The sequence below is a fragment of the Micromys minutus genome, assembly GCF_963924665.1.
Source record: "Micromys minutus genome assembly, chromosome: 3".
NCBI lineage: Eukaryota > Metazoa > Chordata > Mammalia > Rodentia > Muridae > Micromys > Micromys minutus.
In genome coordinates this window covers 2762873-2790220 of record NC_137972.1, presented here as the reverse complement: position 1 = coordinate 2790220, position 27348 = coordinate 2762873, and the positions used below count along the sequence as shown (strand labels likewise).

General features: G+C 40.2%; 2 protein-coding genes across 5 annotated transcripts in view; one reads left to right on the top strand and one right to left on the bottom strand.

Moving 5' to 3' along the window:
• INTS13 (integrator complex subunit 13) overlaps positions 1-6423 on the bottom strand; it is a 28509-nt gene extending 22086 nt beyond the window's left edge. For all 3 annotated transcript variants that reach the window (XM_080914003.1, XM_080914004.1, XM_080914005.1), the window contains exons 1-3: positions 6019-6423; positions 4997-5232; positions 3520-3594 (exon numbers count right to left, since the gene is read on the bottom strand). In XM_080914003.1, the coding sequence (XP_080770129.1) occupies positions 3520-3594; positions 4997-5221 (300 nt within the window). In that variant the 5' untranslated portion in view covers positions 5222-5232; positions 6019-6423. The remainder of the gene's footprint in view (positions 1-3519; positions 3595-4996; positions 5233-6018) is intronic.
• Positions 6424-6633: 210 nt separating this feature from the next.
• On the top strand, positions 6634-25499 carry FGFR1OP2 (FGFR1 oncogene partner 2). 2 transcript variants are annotated; one of them, XM_080913659.1, is made up of 7 exons: positions 6634-6907; positions 14126-14262; positions 15477-15594; positions 16681-16823; positions 19350-19463; positions 21719-21832; positions 23654-25499. In XM_080913659.1, exons 2-7 carry the CDS (start codon positions 14128-14130, stop codon positions 23789-23791), a joined length of 762 nt encoding a protein of 253 aa, XP_080769785.1. In that variant the 5' UTR covers positions 6634-6907; positions 14126-14127; the 3' UTR covers positions 23792-25499. The 2 variants fall into 2 exon arrangements, with proteins under 2 accessions (XP_080769785.1, XP_080769786.1); XM_080913660.1 differs by lacking the exon at positions 19350-19463.
• Positions 25500-27348: the final 1849 nt, after the last annotated feature.

Here is a 27348-nt window from a genome sequence, read left to right as displayed (position 1 = left end):
GATTATGAATACATACATAGAGGTATACATGTATGGGTAGAGATGGACGTTTTTTCAAATCAGATGGGCACTGTCTATTTTTAAAAGTAACTAAAAGAAGAAAGAGTATTATCTATAAACTACTATATATTTCAGCAACACAGGAAAAGCTTAACAAGCACTGGTTTACGAGAAGGGAAAACATATTTCCTTGAGAAAAAGGCTTTGGAGTCAGATATGGATTGACATTCTTTTCAGTCATTTATTAGCTAAGTGACCCTGGCCAATCTCTTCTGGCTTTTTTCTCACCTAACTAAAAATAAAACTATTAAACTTGTTCTACATTAGGGACACTCTTGGTCAAGCTTTGTCTAACAGACCCAAGCCCCTCAAGAGTGGCAATCAAAACAAAACAACCGCCATGCACACAGCTGAGATACATGCCACAGAATCCATGGCAGCTGTGGGTGCTCTTGGGCTCTCTCCCTGCATGAGGAAGGAATTATATAGCAAAGGATGTCTAAAGTCCCTCCAGCCTAAACATTTGCAACCAGCTGATTTCATTCGTTATCCACGAGGATTTCTGATAACTTGCTGTGTGAAGAATAACCAAAGCACAATGCACCACATACACTTCAGACAAAGAGAATGTACCCAACATCAGTGATGTGCTAGAGTTGGCCTCACAGTGAAGTTTCTTCCTGATCACTCACAATTTCAGAGTACTGAAGGGTCCCTCCCAACACTACACATTCAAGGTGCTTGCTTCATTTGGCTGGGTTTGCTTTATGCGACAGGGTCTGCTGTAGTACAGGCTACCCTCAAACTATGACACTATGGAGTCAAGACTGATCTCAACTTCCTGATCCTGCTGCCCATTCCTCCTGAATGCTGGGAACACAGGACTATGCATCTGCCCAGCAACTTCTTCATAGTCATACACTATGGGTAGAACTCAGTGGTGCAGAAAGGAAGAGCTATACAAGTATGTGCTGATTTTTAGTTACACACAAGTAGAAAGGCTCCAAGATTTTTTTCGTGGTACTTCTAAAAGATAGTGGAGACATACAGAATCCTTAAATTGTTTTCAAATAATTAACAAAAATATTAAGAATATTCTAGAGAGGTAAAAGTATAAAGCCAAGCCAATAAAACCCCAATTCTTCAGTGACTTACCTCAAAACAATGAAAGCTAGACAAGCTTATAGTTTAAAAAACTAATTACAAATACTATAGAACCAAGCACTGTGATAAACATTTTTTAAGGTCTTCTATTAAAACTAACCTTGGAAGGATTATTTCCATTGAACAGTATTCATTAACAGAAAAAAATTTAGATAAATTCATTCAAATAGTGTATTCAAATATTTCATTAATCCCTTTCTCTCATGTTGTTCACAGGCATCAGTGACGAACTGAATAGACTAACAACTTCTCAAAATAAAAGCAAAAAGCAAAAGCTACCAGAAACTCAATGCTCTTAACAAATAATACAAATATTAAATGTAATGAATAGAGCCTAAGATTATTTGTGCTCACCCTACCAAGACCACAGGAAAAGAAAAATTTAAAAGCATAAACCTACCAGCCTTACAAGGGCAGGCATCTAATACTAGCTACAGTAATACTAGCTTACTAGTAAGGCAGGGGATCATAAATGTAAGGTCTGAGAAGTCTATAAAGGAGACGCAGCTCATCCTACAGTGCTTGTCTAGCATGCAGGAGGCCATAAATCCAATCCCCAAGAACATTCCCATCACTGCCACAATAAAAAAGCACAAAATCCCATATGAAACGCAAACAATGAATAAAGGAATATGGGAATGTCACTGAGAATTATGAAAGTGGACAATTGGCAATGAGCACAACAGCACTGAACAAGCTGAAGTCTAAGTGCATACATACGTGGGAAGAAAGACAAGACGACACACCCCACAGAAAGGACACATTTCCAAGCAGGAAGCACTATGCATCACATAAAGCAAGGCTGAAGAAGATACTGAAAAACCTACCAACAGCTTGTAGTCAGGGCTCAGACCCTAATTCTGTAACCTACTACCTTTCCCAGGCAACCACAGACAGACACAGAACCACATTAGCAACATACCATGCCATGTACACCACAGAACACAACAAAGAGCCAAGGCAAGGACTAGCACTGCCCAACAGAGCTTTATAAAATGCTGCATTTCCTGCCTGTCCTGGTCCATATAGGAACCACTATCTACCTGTGGCTTACTAAGCACCTAAGCATAGCAAAGGGTACAAAAGAACTATAATTTAAATTTTAAATTGCCACATAAAGCTAAAACTTCTCTTACATAACAAAGTACTAGATTAAAAGCCGCAAAATTGGGCTGAAGATGGCACAGTGGTTAGAGCACTGACTGCTCTTCCAGAGGTCCTGAGTTCAATTCCCAGCAACCACATGGTGGCTCACGGCCATCTGTAATGGGATCTGATGTCCTCTTCTGGTGCTGCCAGAAGACAGCTACAGTGTATCCATATAATCCATAAAAAGAGTTAAAAGGTTCAAAGTGGTCAAATAACAGAGAAAAATAATGAGAAAAGTGGCTTTAACCTGGGAAGCCCAATATCCTATTAATAAATATTCAGAAAGACACAGAAGAGACACACAATAACAGTTTCAAAGACACAACTCAGAATTTCCTCTTAACTAAAAAGACTATGAGGTTCAATGCAACAAATGAGAAAAGACCCATACAGGCAGATCACTAAAAATGTTCAGAATATAAACGAGGAAAAAAAAGATTCTTAAAGCCACCAACATTTAAATGACACATCCCTGGACTTCTTCAACAGCATCAATGGAAGCCTGAACAGAGCGGAGTGAGATCCTTACAATTTCTATATAATTATTCCTTGTACATCCAAAATGCTGATAAGAAGAATCATGTTACATGGACAGAGGAGGCCATACTCTGGCAGACAAATGATCACACAGAGGCTTCAGTGCAATGTGAGAGAAGACGTCTGGTGTCATGCAGTCAGGACAGACACTGCACCCTCTGATACCCTTGTGATAAGACAGACACTGAGAAGCTTTGAGAGACATATACAGGTACATATGTATACAGGTATACAATAGGTATACAGAGAGGAAAAGGAAGTAAAAAATTCTACAAATAAAAACATAAACAATATGTGGCACAGCATTGAATAATACTATTATGAATATTATAATACAAATACAGAGTTCTAATAACAATTCTAACAAAAAACTGATTAGAAAAAACAAGGGAAAGGCATGAGTGTGGAAGTCTTAATAAATCATCACTAACAATCATGATAAAGGTTAAATTAAAAACTCAATAAATAAAATGCTATGTATAAATTATATGTAATATGTAAGTAAAAGACACTAGAGCTGAGATTTGCTTGGGGGGCTAAAATGGAAAGAGCTGTTTTTCTTGTAATAGAACTTAGGATCTTAAAACTGCAAAGATACAGGAACTTTTTTAAAAAATTAATCATTCTTAGAAAGTTTTACATTTAGATAATTTTAAAAACTAAGCATACCTCCTGTAAGTTTTGGTCTTCTTGAGTCCAAGAGTTTAAAACATGTGCTCCTGAATCACTCACAATGAAGTTCACCTGTAGTCAAAGAAACAATCAGTATGCCAGTCTACTCTCACTCAGCTGCCATCAGTCACACTGTGAGGCCCACACACTTCCTACACTGGCCATCGTCTGACTCTTCTATTCTGTAAGCATAAATGCCGACCACATGCAGCTGCTCTTCCGGCACGGAGTCTATGGGAAGGCGGTGATAGATAAAACAGTCTGTCACAACTCACAAAGTGTCTCCAGGGAGAAATGTGGCAAAGCAGTATAGGAAGAACACAGAACATATAATGAACAGGGTAATTTCAGGGAATAATAAAGGCTATGCAAAGTCACTCAGTTAACACTCAAGACCCAGTGCTGACACACAGGCTCTCTACAGATGCAGCAACTTGAGGGGGCTACAAATTTGACTAGTGAACCAGCCATGGATAGATAACTCCCAGTACAGCAAACAGCAGATGCAAAGGTCTTTAAATTTAAATATTCTCCCCAAAAGGCAAAATCCAAAACAAGTAGAAGGTTTAGAGATAACCCTGAAGAAGCAGGGTTTCTGAGCAATGACAGCCAATTAACAGACATGAACTACATTCTTCCTTCTCCCTCAGTAAAGTACAAAATTAAAAATATATATATAAGGGATCAAAATACAACTCAGTGGTATAGTGTTTGCCTAACATGCAGTGTTAGGCTCAATCCTAGCACCACAACAAAACAAAACCCTATCAGGTAAGATGATAAGGACCCCGGTCAAGCAAAGAATCTAATCTATTAGGTTCCAGCTTAGGTTTCTGCAAGACAGAACACATGCCATCTACTTGTACATAATCCTGAAACATCCAGGATACTGAAACCTAAAGGTAAACTTAATATTTGGAATTTCTACCGAATGTCAATGTCTCTTCTTACTGATGAAAACAAAAGAAAGTAAAAACAAAGCACCACCAGCAACAAACAAAAACAAAAACTTAGCTTTCTGAAGCTGGGTAGGTGGCTCACATCTTTAACTGCGGCACTTGAGAGACAGTGGAGTTCTGTAAGTCAAAGGCCAGCCTGGTCTACATAGTGAGACCCAGGACTGCCAGGGCTACAAAATAATGACCTCTCATCATTCCCACCAGTTGTTCTCAAAGTTCAGTGGCTGTTCTATGCTTGTAACACACTTTGTATATGGCTTAACATGTATAGTGCTTGCTTCAATTGGACTGCTGGAGAAGCCAGTAGAGAGCACTTTGGAACACTCCTGGAACTTGTAAGTGTTCAGCACCATCATTACTGCTGGCTGTAACTAAATACCAGTACCACACTAATCATCAAGGGCAGTTCTACATACATTTTAACTATACAGTTATAAATCTACAGTAAATTCACGTAATGACTATGTACACAGTTAAGTACATCATCCGATCACAATTTTGTTCCTAACACTTACCAGTTTTTTAAAAGGAAATATGTCGTACATTATTCTACAATATTCCATGGAAGATTCTACTGAGCAAGTCCACAAGGACTTGGAGATGGGAGCCAAAGGGATGATTCCTTGGGTCCTATTCTTCACCAGCATGTCAAACTCCACATGCTGTCTACAGGATTCTGCCATGTATGGGCAGTGATCCACAACAAACACTGTTTTATGAGACTCAGAAAAAATCTTCATTTTGTTTTAACCTGTAAAAGGATAAACATACTAGTCAAAATGTTGACACCTAACATTTATCTTAAGTAACTTCTCAGGTGTGTTGTCCTAAAGATTTGATAGGGATCCTAAGATCAGAGAATTTTATGCAAAAAGGGGCAAGGTAATGGTGCCAGTTTAAGGGATAAGCTACATCATACCTAATGAAACTAGTTCATACTTCTTTTTCTGTTACAAAGCACTTAAAATAGAAGAAAACATCTGTACACATTGTATTTGATTCCTATGCCTACAAACCACAGATCTATTCTTCAAATGTATTTATGCTGATCCTTGTTAGGGGCTGAGGGAAATCCACAGGAAAAGACCGACCGCAAAAGTACAATCCACAATACACACACATCTCCTAAGGTAGCTGCATACTGGGTCTTCCTATGGCCCAAACTCTCATGCTGTCCCTCAACTTGCAATACACTACAGTAATTCACCATGCAGACCAGAACAAACAGATGCTATCCCAATGCTGGAGGAAACACTTCTAAAACTTTTTCTTATAAACACAGAACACTGCTTTGCTCCTAAAATTTTACAGACCAAAAAAAAAAAAATCTACATTCTAAAAGCACAAGGGAAACAGAGCAAGCGTTCACTGGAACATCTTAATGTCCCGCTATTACCTCCTGCTGCTCTGGAACGCACCGCCCCTCCCCTCCCAAGTCCCTGTCTGCAACCTTCTGTTCTGCACACACCTGTCTGCAAGGGGGTTGTGGGGGCAAGGTGAGTAGACAGGGAAGCCCTCGGCATCGAGGTTCGCTTACTTTCGTGCCTGGTCCTTCAGTGATCGAAAGGAGGCTGAGGGAGAAGACAGATGAGTCGGCGCACAGTCAGTCTGGTACCACCCGCAGAAGACTGACTGCCAGGCTCATCTCCCCACACTCCTGCTTCTTAAGCGCTGGAGCGCGCGCATGCGCGTGCACGCACAAGAGCGCACTCGGGCTCGCGCGTGCGCACGGCGCTCTCGTACAGTCCCGCCATCTTCCCTTCCCCTTAGAGGCCACCAGAGGCCGAACCGGAAGAGGGCGGAGCAAGTGAGAAAAAAAAAAAAAAAAGGCTTTAACAAACGTTGGGAAGAATTGTCAGGACGACCTGAGAGAACCCCCAAAATACTAGCCGCGGCCGGGATAAACCGGCCTCGGCTCTGCACAGGCAGAACCCACCAACTCAACCTCCCTCTCCGCCTTCAGTCCAGGCCGGTAGCCCCTCGGAAAACACGCGAGAGTGTGCGAACAGCAGAGTAAAACCGTGATAGCAGGCGAGGAGAAAGGCCCCGCCCCCTCCCCGTCCACCAATCAACGGGCAGCCGCCTGTCGGGGGCGGGGTCTTTGGTAACTCGCGGAGGTAAATCTCGCGAGGCTTGTCGCTCCGCGGCTACCGGTAGTGAAGGTTCTGGTCCGCCCGGGATGGAGCCGAGGCGAGCGGGCTGCTGGTCCGTCCCGCCGCTGTGCGAGCAGGGCTTTGTGTCCGCTCGCTGAGCAGACGCAGCGAAGGCGCGGAGACCACTCCCTGGGCGCCTCCACCTCGCGGGTGGTCGTCGCCGTCTCTGACGGCTGAGGGGGACCGGAGCTGAGTGGAATAACACGCGTGGGCGATCCTCCGAGCCGCGCTCCCTCTCTCCGTGCTCTTGCTGAGCTCCTGCCGGGAACTGAGGTACGGAAAGTTCCATGAAAACCCCGGGCCTGCACGCCCCGGGACACCCCTTCCGGGTTTCCCTCCCTGCCACTCGGGAGCTCCGTGGGCGGTGGCTGAAGGGACTTGTCACTGTTGAGTTTACCTCAGCACGCTTGACCGAGTTCGCGACTGGGATTCAGCCACGGTCCTGAGGGAGCTGCTGGAATCGCCTGAATCCCGCAGCGCCCTTCCAAATTCTGTTGTGGTTTCCTTCAGACAGATGTTTCAGAAGCTTCCGAGTACTTGCATTCCACCATTTTCAGTTCTCGGCTTCCAGGGTGCTGTGTGGGGAACAGGATGCTTACTTGTATGTGTGATCTGCACGCAATCTTTCTTCATCCCATTCTAAGGTTGTCTCTGAAAGACACATGCTTTTATATTGCCACCATCGTCTGTGTCTGCTTCTCAAGAGTGAAGACCCTTTCTCTTTTCTTCCCGTCCCTGATCGTAGTGCCGTCCTCCTTTCCAGAACCCGGACCTCAGAATTGTCAAAGGTTCTGTACTCCACTCACACTGCACCAGGTTATTGCCTCTTTCACTGTGACTGTTTATTACAGTTGCCCTTCCTCCACCCCAAACGGGTGTCGCCGCCTCAGCCTTCCATACTTACTGTGAAATGCATTATCGCTCCTTAAACTTTTTCAAGTTCTAATTTAAGTATATCGATTCGTCAAGGCTTTTTATCGTCCTATCACAAATCATATTTTACCTTTTCAGTGTCATTTTGCTGCCGCCCCTAGTTCTTTACAATCCACTCCTGCCAGGCTGTTGGGTGTTTCCCTAACCCGGCCTCACATTCCCACGTCTGTGCCTTGTGAGCCCATATAGTCTCTTGAGATCCTTGCTTTTCCTTGTTTGATCTATCAGAACCCAGTTCATAGGTGATTTTTTTTTTTAAAAAAAACTCTCGGGTGACATTGATAAAGCAGGGACTTCGCAGAGCTCTTGACAAAGTTCTGCAGTATTTATTAGGATGTATTTGTTCAGTTACCTGTCTTCTGCCAGCTTGAACTTGAGTCTGGAATCATGTCTTATTCATGGTTAAAACAAATGCTAGCTCAGTGTTAGCACATAGCAAACATTATTTACATATACATATTTATAACATAATCATTCTAAAGAATTTGCTATAAAAATTGTCTCTTAATCAGACTATTAGAACCCAAAGGAACTTTTATTTTAGAGTAAAAGCCCTTGCCTGCTTTGAACATGAGCAGCCATGTACTCCTAACACTTATGTAATTGTACTTTTGCTGTTAGTGGATGGATATTGTACATAATATCAAATGCAAATGCGTTCACACACCCTGTGTATTCAAATGATTTTATATTTGTTAGTATCAAGTTTGACAAACTAGGATTTTATGTGATGCAAATGTTTTTGATGGTGCTCAGCATATGAAAAACTCCACCAGCTTTTTGGCCATAGGTTAGAAATAACTGGTTTGGGTTAGGTTAGTTCTTTTTTGGATTGGTAATTTGAACACACACACAAACAGAGCACAAAGCCATAATTTTAGGGAGCATGTAAGTTGGTCTTGAGTCAACGTGCTCTTTCACTGTATTCCTTTAAAATTTAAGAATTGATTTTCTTCACAAAGATCCAAGATCAATTTTCTAGGAGAGTAGAAATTTTTTGTACTTACAAATATTGTATTTGTCTGAACAAGATGCTCGTTTTTTATGTGTTCTTTATATACATTCTTTTTGTTTGTTTATGGGTTGTTGTTGGAGTTTCTACATAGTCCTGGTTGTCCTAGAACTCACTAGGTAGACCAGGCTGGCCTTGAGTTCACAGATAATCACCTGGTTCCGCCTCCCTAGTGCTGGAATTTAAATTGTATAACTATATCTGGCTATATACATTCTTGATCTCTTAAAATATTTTTCTGAAAAACTTGAAACATATTTTCATTTTGCTATTTTCATGTGCCAGTTAATATATTATCTGCACACTTACTAACACAAGAAGTATCTACCAGAGCAGTAACAATTTAAATTTTTGACATTTAAAAAACACATCTGTCAAGGTGAATAGATGGCTCAGCAGTTAAGAGCACTGGCTGCTCTTCCAGAGGCCCTGAGTTCAATTCCCAGCAACCACATGGTGGCTCACGACCATCTGTTATGGGATCCATGGCCTCTTCTAATGTGCATGAAGACAGAGCACTCATATACATAATATAAATAAATAAGTTTTTGAAAAGAACCACATCTGTCATAACACACTATACTTTTGTATTTCCAGAAATTGGAAAATTAGTTGATTTGTTTATAAATGAAACAAAGTTACTTGAATTTCTTTAGATTTCTTAACTAAAAGCTAAAAATAACCAGCTGGCAATTGCTGCTGTGGGTAGGTGGTGGTTTCTCTTTAATGAGCAGCAGAATGTTTTGTACCATCTGTAAGAATCTGACTGCAGATGTCTTAGTGGTAGAGTAGATAAAAATGTGGCTAAAGCAGGAAGCAATAGAAGAAAGAAAACTTGTATCTTAAAGTAATTTGAACCTACCTATTTAAAATAATTTAAGTGTGTTAGACAAGCACTGAAAAATAGGCAAGTAAATTGAAGGTATTCCTTTTTTAAATTGGAGTCAATTTCTTTCTTTCTTTTTTTTTTTTTTTTTTTTTTTTTTTTTTTTTTTTATTGTGTAACAGAATGTGGAAAACAGTATCTCTCCGGCTTTATTTACTAGTCAAAAAGGGAAAGAAGTATATCTTTCAAAAAGTATGGCAAAGCAGATTCATGTGATATTTTAAGCTTTTCTGAGGTTTTGCAGACAGGAAATGATTATATAGATTTTCAAAAGCTGTGTCACTGTTTTCTGAAATGTTAATTAGATACTAAGTTTTCTGTTTATAATTCCTTCTGTGTAAATGAAATTTTATATGTCTAAAACATAAAATGTTCATTTTGTTAGTTTTTGTGCAGCCTAGAGAACATTTTTTATAATAGTAGTTTTTTAAAAGCTCACCATAATTTATTGCTAGTTAAGACTATTTAATTTTTATGTATACTTAAAACAATTGCTAGATTTTATAGTTACATGAAAATTATTTTAAAATTTGTTGTTTAAAAATGTTTTTCTTATACATTTCCATTAGCTTACTCAAAATGAAAAAAATAAAGTCTTTTAGAAGTTCTACTTTGTAGAATCAGGAAATTTGTTCTGTCTCAAGAGGTTGGGACAGTTTTTACATAGGAAGAAGCAACGGGGTCCTTGGATCCAGCTTGGCTGAAAGAGTTCCAGTCCTTACACTAGCTGGGCTGTCCATTCAGCTACTTTATTTGGAATTCTTGAGTAAAGTTTTTTTCAATGAAAAAGAGAAGTTAAAGTTAACACTTGTTCTTTGTCTAAATGGCAAAGTAAGGTGGTATTCTTCAGGTTTGATCCCCATGTTCACGTGCCATGGCCACCTACCCAGAATAGAAAAATAAATATATTATTAAGTATTACCTAGCGGTTTGAGTATGGTTGTGATGGACATCATGACTGTTGTAGTTAAGTTTCTTCAGTGATAGTAAATATAACCCCATGTGCTTTTTATTTTATTTGCCATTTGTGTATCTTTTAGGATAAGTATTAAAGTCTTCTGGCCATTTTTAAAATTAGACTTGTTCTTGCTCCTGATAGTTTTTTTCTAGGCAAGTACGTCATCAGATGTGGACTGGGAATGGCTCAGCTAGTGTGTCTTCTCCCAGTCTGTTTATCATCTGGATGAAACCTTGCTTATTAGCAGTTTTTACAGTTCTTATGTTCCATGCTTTTGGTATCATGCCTAAAAAAAGTTCTTTACCATCTCCAGACTATAGAGATTTTCTTTACTTTTTTTCCTTAAAACATTACCACTTCTAATTTCATACTCATTTGTGTTCCATTGTAAGAAAATCTTTAAACCATAGAGCTTTATATAACCCAAATTAGAGTTGTCTTCATATTAGTTCCCAGAGTATACGTGTCTAGTTCTTCCAGTGCCACTTGCTGAAAAAAAAAAAGTACATGTGTATGGGGGAGGGGATGTACATGTGACCTTGAAGGCCAGAAGAAGGCTTTGTTTTACAGCTGGAGTTAGTTACATTTGTAGGTTCCCTGACAAAGGTCTTGGGGTTTAAAGTCTAGGCCTGATACCCTTTGATTTGCCTTTTCGCCTTTTCACCTTTTTTATTTCATTTTTTTTATTTTTTTTGACACTTATAGCCCAAGATGTCCTTGAACTCACTATGTGGTAGTTCATGCTAATCCCAAACTTGGAGTGATCCTCCTGCCTTAGCCTTCTCAGTGCTTGAATTACAGGAGTGTGAGTACCACACTCCTTTTGCACATTTTCAGAAATAAACCAGTCAGTCTTCTGTGGCCTATGATTCTGGTCTCCTTGCTTTCTGTAGTAATTGTAAAATCAGCTTGTCAATTTCTAGCTGCATTAGACTGATAACAGAAAACCTGTTATCTCTATGAGTCTTTAAATCCTTGAATGCTGTTGCCGTATTTTTTAGCTAGTTTAGTGGGTTTATATCTCTACCTCCCTTCCAACCCCCCAACACTAGGTAGGAAAAAAGAAAGGTTAAAGGGGACATAGACCTCTTTAGACTACTTCCTGATGATTAAAGGCATCCAGTTCCTAGGGGCAAGTCCAGTCTTCATCAGAATATCCAGCAAACACAGTAAATAGCAGCAGCAAGAGGAACATCCGCCGCCATAGACCCTCTTGGGACTGGAGCACTCACACCCTCTCCAGAGTCCCCAGAACCAAATTATCTGCTGCTGGCAAAAATCACACCCATGCTAAGTGCACAAGGCAAGTCATAATCACTTTCTGTGAAACTACCTCTTATCCACACCTGGGATTGAAACAAAAACATCCATATAACATAGCTAGGATTTTTAAGAAACCAAAATTCTCATTACAGAGCACAGTACTTTCTCCACATATTTTATGTGTGTAAACTTTTTGCCTGTGTGTATGTATATGCTCCAGGTGCATGCTTGATGCCTGCACAATTCCTAAGAGGGTGTCATCCTCTGGAACTAGAGTTAGGAATGGTTGTGAGCCACCCATGGGTGCTCAAAACCAAACCTAGGTCTTTTGCAGGAACAGCAGTGCTCTTAACTGCTGAGCCACATCTCCAGTCCTTGATGTGTTTTAGAACCTGTCACTGAAGCTCTCTGAGTGTGGAGCTTTTTTGTAAGGTATTTTTAACTTCAGTCTCTTTCCTAGTGAAACTTGTGAGAAAATAGCTGTGGGACTGTGGTTATGTAACTCTAACTCCAGTGTCTGTAATAGTTATTTATTTCTTCTTGTATGACTTTATGTCATTTGTGGGCTTTGAGGAGTTAATCTGTTTATTCTAAATTGCTTAACTCATGTATGTGAGGTGTGTTCTTCTGTTCACTTGTGTTTAAAGTGAATTATGGCTTTGCAATGGTTTCCTTGCTCTTTAGGCAAGTGGGAGTTGAGACAGAGTAACCCAGACTGGGCTCCTTCCCTTGATCCCCTGCTGCAAACTCTTGAGTAGTGGGATTGCAAATATGGGGTCACCACCCCTGGCTCTTCATTTGTTCTTGCCTTGGTTATTTAAATCTCTCTCAGTACATATCTCTACATGCTCCCTCTCCATAAATACACATACATCACTCTTTGCTTTATGGGTCTTTTAAAGAACCAGCTTTTAGTTTTACTGAGTTTAATTCTTTATCTTCTATTAATTTGGGTTTATTCTGTTCTTTTTTTAGTTTTTCATGGTTAAGACTTGAATAATTGATTTCAAATCTTAGATTCTAATAGAATGTTTTATGTTATGATATAAATTTATCTTAAAGAGCCATTTTATTGAATTCTTAATTTCTGGAATTTCTCTTTAGTTTTTTTTCAGGTTTTTTGCTCATTTCTTGCTCTGTAATTCTAATTTTATTCAATATTGCATTTTCTTAGAGAGAGAGAGAGAGAGAGAGAGAGAGAGTGTGTGTGTGTGTGTGTGTGTGTGTGTGTGTGTGTGTGTGTGTGTGCTCACACATGCATTGGAGTGTGTTGATGCCAGGTAGAGTATTGAATCCCTGGGACCTGGGGTTATAGACAGTTATGAGGCACCTGATGTGGGTGCTGGGACTTAAACTACAATCCTCTGCAAGAGCAACAAGCATTATTACCTCCTGAACCATTATTCCCCAAACTGAGTTTTTTAAAAATCATTCTCTTAAATTGTTTGTTTCTTTATTTGTTTGCTTGATAATTTGTTTACTTGAGATGAGGTCTCACTACATACACTGTCCTGTAACTCACCATGTAGACCAGGCTGCCCTTGAACTCACAGAGATCTGCCCAGCTCTGTTGAACTCATTATCCTGCATTTCATCTACTTGTCTTTTTTGGAATCTGTTACAGAAGGGATCTCTTGTTTTTTCAGATTCCTGTTTTGCTTTGGAGATTAGCACAGCCTGTCAGTCAGCCTCCTGTGGGGCCACCATGTGCAGTTCAGGTTATGCTTCCCAGCAGCAGTGTTGCTGTGACTGCAGCTTGGATCCGACCTGCAGAGGGGAGGCTTGCCCTACCTGAGCCATGGCACCCTTGCCACAGGTGTCCTGCCGTTGTGTCCCTGCTGCTGCTGCGCAGCCCAGGCCAGGGCTCCTCAAGGCTCCTCTCAGGGCTGCCCTTGGTGACTCCTTCAGAGTGCAGCTGAACACCTGCTGTTTCTGGTCCATGTGCTTGAGAAGAGAGGTGAATGTTAGGTTCAGCCAGCTCAAAATCCCTTTAGTATCTTAAAACATAGTGAAAGTTGCCTGTGGTGGCCAATGATGTTCTCTGTGGAAACTTCAGCCCTAGGCAAAATTCAGGAAATGGGATTTTAATGTCACTTTACGTAAGAAGCAGAAGCTCCTCTAAGAGGAGGTTGAGACTTTGACATAGTTAGCAGACACACACACTTTCTCTCTCTCTCTCTCTCTCTCTCTCTCTCTCTCTCTCTCTCTGTGTGTGTGTGTGTGTGTGTGTGTGTGTGTGTAGACAAGCTGGAGAGAAGTCTTACAGTCATATTAGCATTTAAACTATGGTATCCTACCAGGCAGTCAGTGCATGATATTCCTAACTGCTTTCCTCTCTAAATGAAGTCTCAGAAAGTGAAGCTTAAGAGGGAAATCTGCACTGATGTGAAACCAAGTCTTTAAGTCCTGATTTTAACTTACTTATTTGTTCTCCTTTAGAAATGAGTTGCACCATTGAGAAGGCGCTTGCTGACGCTAAAGCCCTTGTTGAAAGGTTGAGAGATCATGATGATGCAGCAGAGTCTCTCATCGAGCAGACCACTGCCCTCAGCAAGCGAGTGGAAGCAATGAAGCAGGTCTGACTTTCCTTTGCTGACTTGACTTACTCACTGATAACTTGGTTAAGTAATACATAAATTATAAATGTCTCGGTGTTTTGTAGGACAATACTTGCAAAGGAAAACTAATTAATCAGGGCTTGCTTACAGTTTAGTCTATAGATAATGAAGTTTAGTTCAATATCATCATGGCAGGTAGCTTGGCGGCATGCAGACAGACATGCTGGAGTAGTTGCTGAAGTTCTACATCTGAATCCACAGGGAGAGACTCTGGGCTTGAAATGGGCTTTTTTGAAACCCCAAAGGCCACCTCTTTGAATGACACGCTTCCTCATGACCACTGCAACCCTTTTAAAGGAAAACATTTAATTAGGGCTGGCTTACAGTTGAAAGGTTTAGTCCATTATTTTATGGCAGCGTGCAGGCATGCAGGTGGTACTAGAGGAGCTGAGAATTCTACATCTTGATCCTTAAGACCCACCCCCTCGTCATGCACCTACTCCAAGGTCGTACCTAATACTGCCACTCCCTATGGGCCTATTTTCTTTCAGACCACCAGTTACATTTAATTTATTGAGAGCTATTCAGTAAGAATGTCTCAAGAAAAATGAATGTAATTCTAAAGTTGGATTCCCACTTTTAAAAAATTCAAAATTCAACCAGGTGTGGTGGTGGCACATGCCTTTAGTCCTAGCACTTGAGAGGCAGAAGCAGGTGGATCTCTTGAGTTTGAGGCCAGTCTGGTCTACAGAGTGACTTCCATGAAAGCCAAAGCTAAATAATAGACACAGTCCATCCATTTCGTATGCATCCATCAGCTTCCTGCCCTCAATCCTGGAAACCACTGAGCTCTCCCAGTGGATTTGCCTGCTCAAGACACTGCATGTGAATAGGATGTGAGATATTTGCCTTTTGTGATTGATCTCTTATGTTTAAAACTTCATCTGGGTTGTAGTGTGTGTGTTCATTGCCTAATAATACTCCACTGCAGGGGGATGTGGTGTGCCCGGTTTCTCCTTTTTTCATAGGTAGATGGAAGAACTTAAACTCTTCTCTTTATTTCTTATTATGAATAAGGACACTTGGAAACGTTTTCTCTTCCTTAGGAATGGAATGTTGGGTCATATAATGCCTGCTTAATACTTAGAGGGTCTGCTCATTTATATTTGTCTATCAGATAAAAATCTGCAAGTAATGCCTTTCCATATGTTGTTCTTTAACATTTTCAATAGTATCAGGAAGAAATCCAAGAACTTAATGAAGTAGCAAGACACCGGCCACGATCCACACTAGTTATGGGAATCCAGCAAGAAAACAGACAAATCAGAGAATTACAACAGGAGAACAAAGGCAAGATATATGTCACTAAAGAGAACTTCAATCTTTCATTATGATATTGGTTGGGGACTAACTAATATATTCATAAATGGCTGAAGAGGAGCTGGAGAGGTGGCTCAGTGGTTAAGAGCACTTACAGAGGGCCCAGGTTCAGTTTCCAGTACCCATATCAAACAGAGCTCACAGCCTCTATAACTGATCTCCAGAGGACCTGACACTCTTCCGGTATGTCTGGTGTACAGACATACATGCAGGCTCTCATGCATACACATGAAATAAAATAGAATCTTCTTTTAAAGTGGAAATAGTCAATTGAAGTTGCTTTCTTAACATTTAATCTCATTTTCTGGTCTGTATCCCTAGATATATTTACTGCTGCTTTATGCAGCGCTCTCTGAATGTCTGCCCAGCCTGGCATCGTCTTAGGTGCCTCGCCTCAGCATCTCTTCTGCACTGTCTTTGTCACCTGTGAAGGAAACTCCAATCCATCCACTACAGTCCCAGCCTAGGTGCTCATGGTCCCTGTCATCCTGTCCCTCCATCCTTCAACATGCACAGTAGACTGAGCTTCCCATTATAAAGACCTTCAGTCCAGACACACACATTCTGCCACTGCAAACCAGTTCATCAGACATCCCTTACTGCCACACACCTTGTTTAGGATTATCATTCCTTCAGTGTTCAGCATATGAGGTCAGCTTCATCACAGTACTCTATTTCCGTGGAATTTTCCCCAGTGTGAAATGGTTTTTAAGAAATGAGTTCTAAGTGAACACTTTGAAAAGCTGAAAGGGCTCCGCAGATCACTTGCCACCAAGCCTGACAGCCTGAGTTCTATCCCTGGAATCCATGTGGTCAAAAGTCAGTTGTAGGTTGCTTTCTGTGTGTGTGCCATGGTATGCCTGTAAGTGTGTGCACACACATAGACACACACACAGAGAGAGAAGCATAAAACTTTTTTTCAATAAAAAATGAGGAGTCCTTTGTTGTATGTTTTCTTTTTAAGATATCCTGTAAGTCAGTGTTTTGATAAACATATGGAAGAGCATAGTTTACATAATCTTAATTCATTTGAATAAAGCACATTGTTCTTGATAGAACTGCGAACATCCTTGGAAGAACACCAGTCTGCCTTGGAACTGATAATGAGCAAGTATCGGGAGCAAATGTTCAGATTGCTAATGGCCAGCAAAAAGGACGACCCGGGTATAATAATGAAGTTAAAAGAGCAACACTCAAAGGTAATCCAGTCTACGAAATTGACTTGGAATGAAAACGGGGGCCATTGATTAACCTATGTTCAGATTTTAAACAATGAAAATCAAGTAATATTGTTTCTGTATATATTAAATACCTCACATTTTTCATTGACATTTCTGTTATCATCATCCTGCCATTTCTTGTTACATAGCATTTTTTTTACTTGGCTTATTCTTCTCACTCCCTTTGCTCCTTAGTAACAGTCTCACTATGGTTGTCCAGAAACTCACTCTGTAGATCAGGCTAGCCTTCAGAGATCCTCCTGTCTCTGCCTCCTCATTGGTGTTGGTGAACGTGTGTGTGTGTGTGTGTGTGTGTGTGTGTGTGTGCGCGCGCGCGCACTGGTATGTATTCAGAAATAAACTATTATTAAAAATTCTCTGTTTTTAAATAGTATTTTTTTTTTTTTTAGTAAATTTGTGCAGTGCTATGTGTTACACAAATGCTAAAATACGTTTGAAGTCAGCCAGCAGCTGAGTATAGATTGCTTTCTTGAAGAGTTTAGTCTGGATAAGGCCAGTCCATTTTCATGACAAACTGTGGGGTTGGGGAAGGAATTGAACCAATACTGTGTGTAGTTGTCACTGTTTTAGAAGCAGAGCTGAGCGTTCTTAACAATCATTTTACTTGGGGTCACTTGAGGGACAGTTGTCAGGACAAGCAGAATAGCTGTTGCTGTTTACATTAAACTGAATTTTAACTGCTAGTGTGAAATAAAAATACTAAACTAGATTGGATATCTTATCTGTGTTGGGTAATGATGAAGTAACCTACTTACAACTAATATTATTTAAGAAATAATGGTAGTTATGTGATACATATATTTCTGAACTATTGACACATATTTTGGAATCTTTAAAATATTTCTTCCATGGTAGTGTCTGTAGAAGTTTTAAATTATTCCATCAGAATTAAGTAACTAATAATATTCTTTGGGTGACAGATTTACATATTAGGGAATGTAGCAGCTACCTCTTTTGTTAGAAGAATAAAGAATTAAAATTGGGGGCTGGAAAGATGACTCAGTGGTTAAGAGCACTAACTGCTCTTCTAGAGGTCCTGAGTTCAAATCCCAGCAACCACATGGTGACTCACAACCATCTGTATGAGATCTGATGCCCTCTTCTGGTGTGTCTGAAAACTACACTGTACTTATATAATTAATAAATATTTTTTTAATTAAAATTGGATTTGATATTATCTAGTTATAATATTCATACCCTAACAAAATGGAAGTTCTTGGGTATTTAACTGGTCTTCTGGATGTAAAGTCTATATGGCTAATGATAATATTCGTTACAGAGCATTTCAGTGTATATCTAGGCCAAACCTGGTGATATTCATTCCTAGACAAAAAGTTTAGGATTCAAGAGTAGCCTGGACTACATGAGATCCTGCTTTTTAATTCTGCCCTCCTCCAAAAAGAATAAGTAAAGGCCCTTTACAGTTTTTAAAATGAAATTTTGAAGGAAGAGTAAATACCATGGTGGGCATGGGGTGGCTGTAGAATATGATCCAACAGATTGTTAGTCCATGTAGTAGCATCTGTGACAGCACATGTTTTCTAAAACACAGTAAGTGATAGGGTCACAGCCCCATAGTAGAGCATATGCTAAGCATGCCTGAAGCTCTGGGTTTTAATTCCACACCAAAAAGAAAACCCACTGGTGTAACATTCATCTGTGCTATCCTGTTCATTTAAAAAGTTAAACATTTCCTAAATAGCCACTAAACCTTCCGTTTTTATTGTGTAGATTGAGTTCATCTAAGAGCTGATCCTTGTCTTCCATAAAGTGACTATTCAGTTATTTGCTCTTAATTCTAACTAATACATATTAATGTTTGTGGTTTTGATTTTTCCCAAAAAGGAGACACTTTGGCTCAGTAAATGAGACATTGATTAGCACCCTGTGTGTAGTTGTGGCAAGAGCGAGATAAATGAAGGATTTGTTGACTCACTGAACCTCATAGTGTGATGGAAGCTCAGGAATAGTGTGACTCTGATGTAAGATGGTGTGGTGAAAGCCCCTACTTGCTAGAGCGGGAGGAGCCAAGTCTAGAAGAAGGCAGATTATTTGATCTTGCCTTGATTTAACTCCAGAAGTGGGGATGCATAAACAGAGAGTTGAGACAAAGGTACAAAAGTGCAGGGTTCCAGAATTGTTTAGGCCCCCGTGGTCTAATGTGCCTACACAGAGATCGCTCTGTGGCACGCTTACAGAGCACAGATGAGTGCAGCTGCACTTTGGAGCTCGAGTCCCACCTGAAGCTGTAGGGAGATAATTTTGCACTCAACTAGAGCTTTTTGAGTCCATATTTAAAAATCATAAACATGGCTCAGTTTCATCCAAATATTTATTTTTACAGTATATTTTAGCAGATGCCTTTTTGGAAATCTTAAAAAAGCAAACATTCCGACAGTTGGCTAACACGCATGAACTAACACTCACTCAGTTTACAATGACGGATGAAATCCGTATTAACACTATAATGGCTCTGTACTACAGATTGACATGGTACATCGTAACAGCTGCGAAGGATTCTTCCTGGATGCATCTCGGCACATCCTTGAAGCACCTCAGCACCGACTGGAGAGGAGGCACTTGGAAGCAAATCAGAATGTACACTAAATCAAACAGTCAACTTTGGGGGTGGGTGGAAGCGGGGTCCATTTAAAAAGTTGTCTTACTTTGACTTGCCCTGAAGATTAGATCAGCAAATAAATGGAATCTACGAAAGAACGGTGTGCTTTTCATGGCCATGCTGCTGAGTCTAAAACACTTCAGTTTGTCCCTAATTTTCTGTGTGTCATACACAGGATATAAGTAATTATACATCTACATAATAAAATTTACATATATAGAACTATAAATGTGTATGTGTGTGTATGTATACACACACACACAGTTTGACAGAAACTCTCGAGATGTTTACCTACCATCTTTTATTTGTTCTTGATAGACATTGCTGAAGTTTTCGTTACAGAACTGTGTATCTAAATGTTTTCTTACTCAGGAGGCAGAGGCAGGGAGATCTCTGTGAGTCTGAGGCCAGATTGCTCTACATAGTGAATTCCAGGCTTGCCCGAGTTATGCAGTGAGAACCTGTCTAAAAATGAAAACTTGATAATAACTTTAGCCTGTTAGTATAAAAGGGCTGGTTCATCAAACTTAAACTTTTAACATAGATCTTTAGTTATTTGCAGTCCTTTTGTTTGAGTTCACAAATAGGAAAGCCTTTTGTGCAGACATGACAGCTGTACATAGTGATGCTCTGTCTGTGTCTTAAGTGTGGAGCTTAGTAGGAATAAACAGACAGAGAAGTAGGCAGTGTCAAGACAGCTCAAGGGTACTGTGTTGGTGCTTGGTCTTCAGAGCCATAGCTCTTTCCTTGTGACCCTCACAACTAGTGAGTAAGTCATTCATGGGGCCTATAATTCATGCTAAGTATGTTTTGCTTCTTCCTGATGATCTTGTTAAAACAGACTACTGAAAAATCAACACCACTCTTTTCCATTTTAAAGGCAAGAAATTACTGGCTTCCTATATTCCTTTTAAACCTATGCTAGTGCCACAGTTCTGACCACATTATAAACTAAGAAAGTTATTGGTTTAAAAATTTTCTTACCATCATTCAGCTATTCATTTTCTGTTCTGTGTCCTCTCTAACAGAGTTATCTTAGTGATGTTGAGTATGGCAGGCATTGGCAACTCTTTGCTTTGGTTACAGCTTTGCTCCCACAGGCTAATCTAAGGCTGTCCAGTAGACCATTGACGGTGTCTGTACATCATGTGGAAGGTACTTAGTTAGCCACATGTCACCATTAAGCACTTAAAAGTGTCACTTGTACAAGTGAGAGAATTACTCATTTTTAACATACTTAGTTTTCATTTTAGCTGTACTGTGCTAGACAAGTTCTTTATGGTATCTTCTGAGTGCTGTGTTACAAAAATTTCTCCATTAAGACAAAGGTGTAGCCTCCATTAAAGGTATAGCCCTGGATTCATTCCCCAGAACCAAAAACATGTAAGGTGCCTGCATTTTTTCTTTAGGATTATTAAATGGGGCTGGGGCATAGCTCAGTGATAGAGTGCACTTCCATTTTAATAGTTATGTAGTTTCTTTGGTCTTGATCATAGCTTTCTACAACCATTCAGCTATCTAAAAGACTTGACGTTCGTTTGAGTTTTGTTTTATTTATCAAGCTTCTTTGTCTAAGAGGAATTACACCTTTGTTGCCTGGCTTAGTGCTTGACTCATCATAGATATACAAAAAACAAGATGAGATTGAGAGAATTTGTAAAACTGATGAATATAAATATCTATATAATGGTAAAGTTAATTCTGTTTTCATCAGGCAGAAGAAATGCCACTTGATGTTTTAATACTCCATAGCACTTCGCTCGTTTTGTGCAGTGACACTTACACAATGACCGTTAAGTAGCCGATGCAAACAAGATGCTTCTTACTCTCAAGGAGCATCATGGTCTAGAAAGGCTCTAGGTTGGCTTGAATCAACTTTATACGCATTAGTTCTGTGGAGGAGGCTGGATGGAGCAGACTTCGGGGAAGAAGAGATAGCATGAGTGCCAATAGTTATATCTCCCATTTCACAGTAGTATGTGTAGATGTGAAAAAGAAACTCTTCCTGGTCATTGTGATAAATGTGATAAGTATTTTGCCATAGGGTTGAGTTATATTGTGATATGTATCCTTAATTCTAATCTTAACACCTGATGGTCATCAGTTTATGATTCATGTTACGAGGCCACATAAGGATATCACACTTGTGTTAGGTGGCAGTGCGGTTCTATCAAAAGAGAGAACTCAAAACTACTAAAGTCCCCTCTCATCTCCACGTCCACCTTTCTTCCAGGAGTTGCAAGCACATGTTGACCAGATCACCGAGATGGCAGCAGTAATGAGAAAAGCTATTGAAATTGACGAACAGCAGGGTTGCAAGGAACAGGAGCGGATATTTCAACTTGAAGTGAGTTTTAAACTTCAGATCAAATACGGGTTGAAAGTATCCCTGAAAACACTCAACTGAGTTGGTGGTGATGATTTCTAAATCTGATTTCTGAATGCAGGTAACAGTGAGTGGAATAGACCACTGGGTCGTAGTGTCAGAGTCTGGGGTCCTGGGGGATGCATAAGTATACCAGTAGTTGAGAAAGTTGATTGTTAAACTAGGCATAGTGGTGCGTGCCTTTAATCCCAGCATTTGGGAGAGGGGCGGGTGGATCTCTGAGTTCAAGGCTAGCCTGATTACAGAGCAAGTTCCCGGATAGCCAGAGCTGCACAGAGAAACCCTGTCTTGAAAAAGTTGAGTTTTGATTTCTATGTTGGTTTTAAATGTAAGGTTTTAAAATTTATGAAATTGAAGCAATTTACATATATAATTCATTCACATATATGAATTTCTTCAATTTCATAATTTTAAATTTCAATTCTTTGTGCTAGAGATCATAATGATATAAAAAGAGTTTATAATACACAAATAATGCCAGGTGTGGTGCTCCTTTAATTCTTTAATAACTTAGGAAGGAGAGGCAGGAGGATCAGGGAATTTAAGATTATCCTCAGCTCTCCAGTGGGTAAACAGCTTAACTGTGAAGCAGGAGGACCTGACTCCCTTGTAAAGGCCAGCACAATAGCTAGTTGGAACAGTAAGTTCTAGGTTCAGTAAGAAACCTATCTCAAAAAAGAAAGTAGATTGCAACGGAAGACTTCTGGCTTCAGCTTTTTGCCTCCACATGCACACACACACACATAGAACAGATACACCTGAAAAATAAAATTCAAACCAGTTTTTACTTGGAATCATGATCGGGAAATTTCTTATGAATGCTATAAAACCTATCTTTCTTGGAGCATATAGTACTGTTCAATTGTATAATAAGAATAGGTGAGTTTTCTCAGCAAAGGACTGGAAAGCATTTTGGATTTTGCAAACTAGTCTGTTTATATCTGCTCAGCTTCATTGTGGTAATGCAAAAGTAGCCACAGACAAAAGGAGAAAGTCAGAGCTATGCTCACAAACAACCCTCAGGAAAGTAAGCCCGCAACAGGTGTAGAGTAGGTTATATAAAATGACACAATTGCTTACAATGCTAGATAATCATTTACATTTTCTTTCTGAAAAATAATTACCTCAGCTGGTCTTGGCTGATCTCAAATTTTGCTGAGGGAAACATACCTACTTAACTACTACTGAGTGTTGAAGTCTACATCAAGGTATTATTCATATAAATTTATCTAGCGCTAATGTGAGCATAGATAGGTGTTTTATATACACATACATATATTATCTCCAATCTGTTTGCAAAACAGGCTGATTTCTGCCTAATCACCCACTACATCTGTACACATTATGGCTTCCCATGTGAGGGGGCTGAGTGAGTACTGAAGCTGTATCTTTAACACCACTTGAAACCTGGTTGTGTCTGGTCTCACTGTGTAGCCCTGGCTGGCCTGGAATGCCTGATGTAAACTAGAAAACCCTCAAATTCAGAGATCTTCCTGCCTTCACCTTCCAACTGCTGGGCTTAAAGGCGGGTGTCACCACACCCAGCTTTGAAATCTGGCTTAGATTGGGGTTGTGACTGCCTGTAGCACATAGTACATCTATCCGTTTATTTATATGTTATGGAGTCTGCTTTCTGTTACATTTCATACAACTGGCTTTTAAAATATGTATCCCTCTTGGAGCTGCCTTAAGGGAATCAGTCAAACAAGCAGTTTCTGTTTCTGCAAGTTTCCCATTTGCATAGGATATAAGCCATCTTGGGTTTTGCTTGTCTCCTTACAGCAAGAAAACAAAGGCTTGAGAGAAATCCTTCAGATAACTCGAGAATCCTTTTTGAACCTTCGGAAGGATGACGCGTCAGAGAGTACATCTCTGTCCGCCTTAGTGACTAACAGTGACCTGAGTCTGAGGAAAAGCTGAGTGGCTTTCTGCATGGTCACTAGGACGAGCCCAGAAGTGAATGGATGAGTGAACATAAAACCCAACTTCAGTCAGCCTTTTTCCTCCAGTATGTACAGGGACACTGGCAAAAAGACAGCAACAGAATGAATGTATAACCAGTGGTCATAACCTAGATCCCAATCACAGTTAGAAAGGAAAAGCTGAGCTGCAGAATGAACAGTGAGTCTTCACGGTGCTGCCGAACACTGCAGTTTGAGACGTGCTGTTGGTTCTGGGATGATACATAGACCACCCTGAATACTCCTCACAAATGTTGGAAAGCCTAAATTACCACAGTGTTAAAAGTAAGGTTGCTGTGGTTTTCTGAGTGAACAGCTTTGTTCTAAATCTCATCCTTCCTGCTCGGCCTCATAGCTTATGTACATAAGGCTTCTGCGTTGGTGCTCACCTGTCCACCCGCCCATCTGTTCAGTTCATGTTTAAAGGCTATACTTGCATCACAGAGGAACATATGTACTAGTTCCCATGACTCCTGGCTAGCGGTTAGTTATCCGTGACTTCCTTGAGTGTGTGTCAGGAAAGACGAAGAAGATCCTTTCTAAGAAAGACAGCCATATACATACACATTAGTAGGTTAAACTACTTTGAAAGATTATGGTTTCGTTCTCTTTTAGCAGTGAACCTGGCTCTTCCTCCTCTTTACATGATGTTTAAGGGTACAAGACACTTGACCAGTAGACAGAGTTGACATATTTAATGTAACTAGACAGGTATGGTCATTTCCAAGAAAATTTGGAATTTTTTTGTTATTTAAGAAGTTACTCTTCAAACACTTACAAAGTAGATGCAGGTTCTAAACTCAAAGTTTTGGTTTTGCATCTAAGCCCCATTTAGTTCTTATAACCTCTGAGATTTCCCCCCCAATCTGTGACTCAGAAACTGGCAGTGAAGTGTGGACCCACAGGCATTGTGCTTTGCACTTTAAAAAAAAAAGTTTAAGGCCACAGGATATAGAAGTGTGCTTTAATACCAATTGCAACCTAAACTGTTCTGCAGTGATCAGAATAAAAGAATGTGAAATATGGCTGAAAATACACTCTACTTGTTGAAGTCCATACTGAAATTAGCACAAATAGGAAGTTGGACTTTTCAGTATACCATTTAAGTACATTTTACTTTGCAGTGGAATTTTATGTGTAATTTCATGTGTTGGCAAAAATCAAATGACTTTTCACTTGAGAACCTTTCATTCTGAAGTTTGAGGTGAGTGGGGTCATCAGTCTGCCAGGAAAGGACCAGCCCCCCAGATGTTAAACCGTTCTCATGCAGAGGCCTTAACATTTTATATAAGTGAATTTATTTTTAAGATTTTTCTATTGGTTTTGGAGATTAATTAATTAATTTATGGTACATTCTTTCATGTAGTTTAGTCCCAGGCCAGAATCTTGAAAAGAAGGAAGGCTGCACAGTTGAGATGAGTCAGAATCAATGTACTGAGTAGTTCTATTGTGAAACGTGATTTGAGAAGTGATTATTTTTATAAAAAATGATTTATTCTTTGTCTTCTTGGATATAATTTTAAGGTTGTGAATATTGAAAGACATTTCTTTGTTTTTAGCAAGTTTTCCACCCCACCCCCAACCCCCAAAAAAACAGCTTTAAGCTTACATATGAGAATGTGCTGAAGAGGAGCCTATTTTGTCAATAAAGATGAGTGTTTAAAGTTGGTGTGGTCTCAGGGTTAATTTGAAAACAAAGCTCACATTCCTTAAAATACACTCTGTCTCTTTACTAAAGGAATGGTTGGTGCCAGGGTTTGAAACCCAGAACCTTGTACACATGTGCTCTTCACTAAGCTGCATCCTCAGCCCTTGGGCCTAGATTTTTCATCCCCAAACTTCTAAAGTGCTTCTCATCTTTTCAAGGGCAACTGCAGGGCACAAAGAGGTAGCACTTTAGTTTCTCTTATATCTTGAACTGAATTTGTTAGTTAGCAAATCCTGGCTGCTTTATTCAGGAACATACCTGCTAGCCCTAGTCCAAGCCACCGTAAACTTGATAACATTCAGCCTCGCTGAGCAGTGGTAGCAAAGGCAAGTAGATCTTGGGGAAGTTTAGGTGGAGACTGGCTCTTAATAGAATAGCAAAGAGTCAGCAGGTTTGGCCACTTTGACTCCAGCATCCTGGTGACTAGGCAGCATTTCTTTAAGCCCAGTGCTTAGCCTGGTTTCCCGTTTGCTGTAAGCTGAGCCTCCTGTCTGCGGATACTTAAAGATTTACAAACAAACTAAACAGTGCAGTCGTTGACATACACACCTCCTTAGGTACTGTGGGTCCTGTTTAAATCTCTAGACAAAGGAAAGTGAAGGCACAACACATATAGTCAGTCTTCCCACACCTCATTCCCAACCCCAAACTTACTGTACATTTCCTGAGTGTCAGAAACCTATCTAGTTATTTTTAAGGTGTATGTGCAAACCACTGAAATTATATTTGTACTAACATGTAGGGCACATGCTGCAGTGCACAGGAGACCAGAAGATTCTGTGGCGTCAGTCCTCTCCTTCACCTTATTGAGTTGCAGGGACTGACTTCGGGTCTCCAGATTTGAGGTCAAGTGCCTTTACTCCCTAGGCCATTTAGAGATTCTTCACTGGGTTCTGGCCTCCAGGCTCCCCACAGAGGATGTGAGCACAGACTTGGTTCGCTCTGCCTTTGAGTGTCCCTGTCCACTTCCACTCTCAAGACTCCAGCAGGAATCCTGGGTTTCTCACATACCAGCTTGCTCTAGAAGGGGACTGTAATACCTGTTGTCAAGACAGAAGGACAAAAGGGGTAAGAAAAATGCAACACTCCCTCCCCCTCAAACACATACACGTGAATCTGGCCATGAGCATGTGGAGCCTGAGCCCCTGGTGACCTATGCTTACACCAAGCTAGGCTTGGACCACATGAGATCCTGTCTCAAAAAATAAATCTCAAGCATCCTTCAGGCCCTCCTCTTCACTTTGCTTCTTTGAGTCTGGGGTATATTACCGTCATCACGTGCTTTATGGCTAACATCCACCTAAAAGTGAGCACATGCTATGCAAGTCCTTTGGGCCTGAGTTCCCTCCATCTGCCTGCAAAGTTCATGATGCTTTTGTTTTTATAGCTGAATAGTAAGTATTCCATTGTGTGAATGAACCACATTTTCTTTAATCCAGTCTTCAGTTGAGGGACATCTGGGTGGTTTCCAGTTTCTGGCTATTACAAATAAGGCTGCTATCAATATAGTTGACTAAGTGTCCTTGTGGCCTGGTAGAGCATCTTTTGGGATATATGCCTAAGAGCAGTAGAGCTGGATCTTTGGGTAGAACTTTTTACAATTTTCTGAGAAACTGCCAAGGTGATTTCCAGAGTGGTTGTATAAGTCTGCACTCCGACCAAAAATGGAGGAGTGTTCCTCTTGTTCCATATCCTCACCAGCATGAGCTATCACTTGAGTTTTTGATCTTAGCCATTCTGATGGGTGTAAATTTCAGAGTAGTTTTAATTTGCATTTCTCTGGTGACTAAAGATGTTGAACATTTCTT

Coding starts and splice junctions, on each gene's coding strand:
- FGFR1OP2 (XM_080913659.1), top strand. CDS start 14,128: ATGAGTTGCACCATTGAGAAGGCGCTTGCTGACGCTAAAGCCCTTGTT. Junction 14,263..15,476: donor GAGTGGAAGCAATGAAGCAG/GTCTGACTTTCC, acceptor CATTTTCAATAG/TATCAGGAAGAAATCCAAGA. Junction 19,464..21,718: donor ACTTGGAAGCAAATCAGAAT/GTACACTAAATC, acceptor CCTTTCTTCCAG/GAGTTGCAAGCACATGTTGA.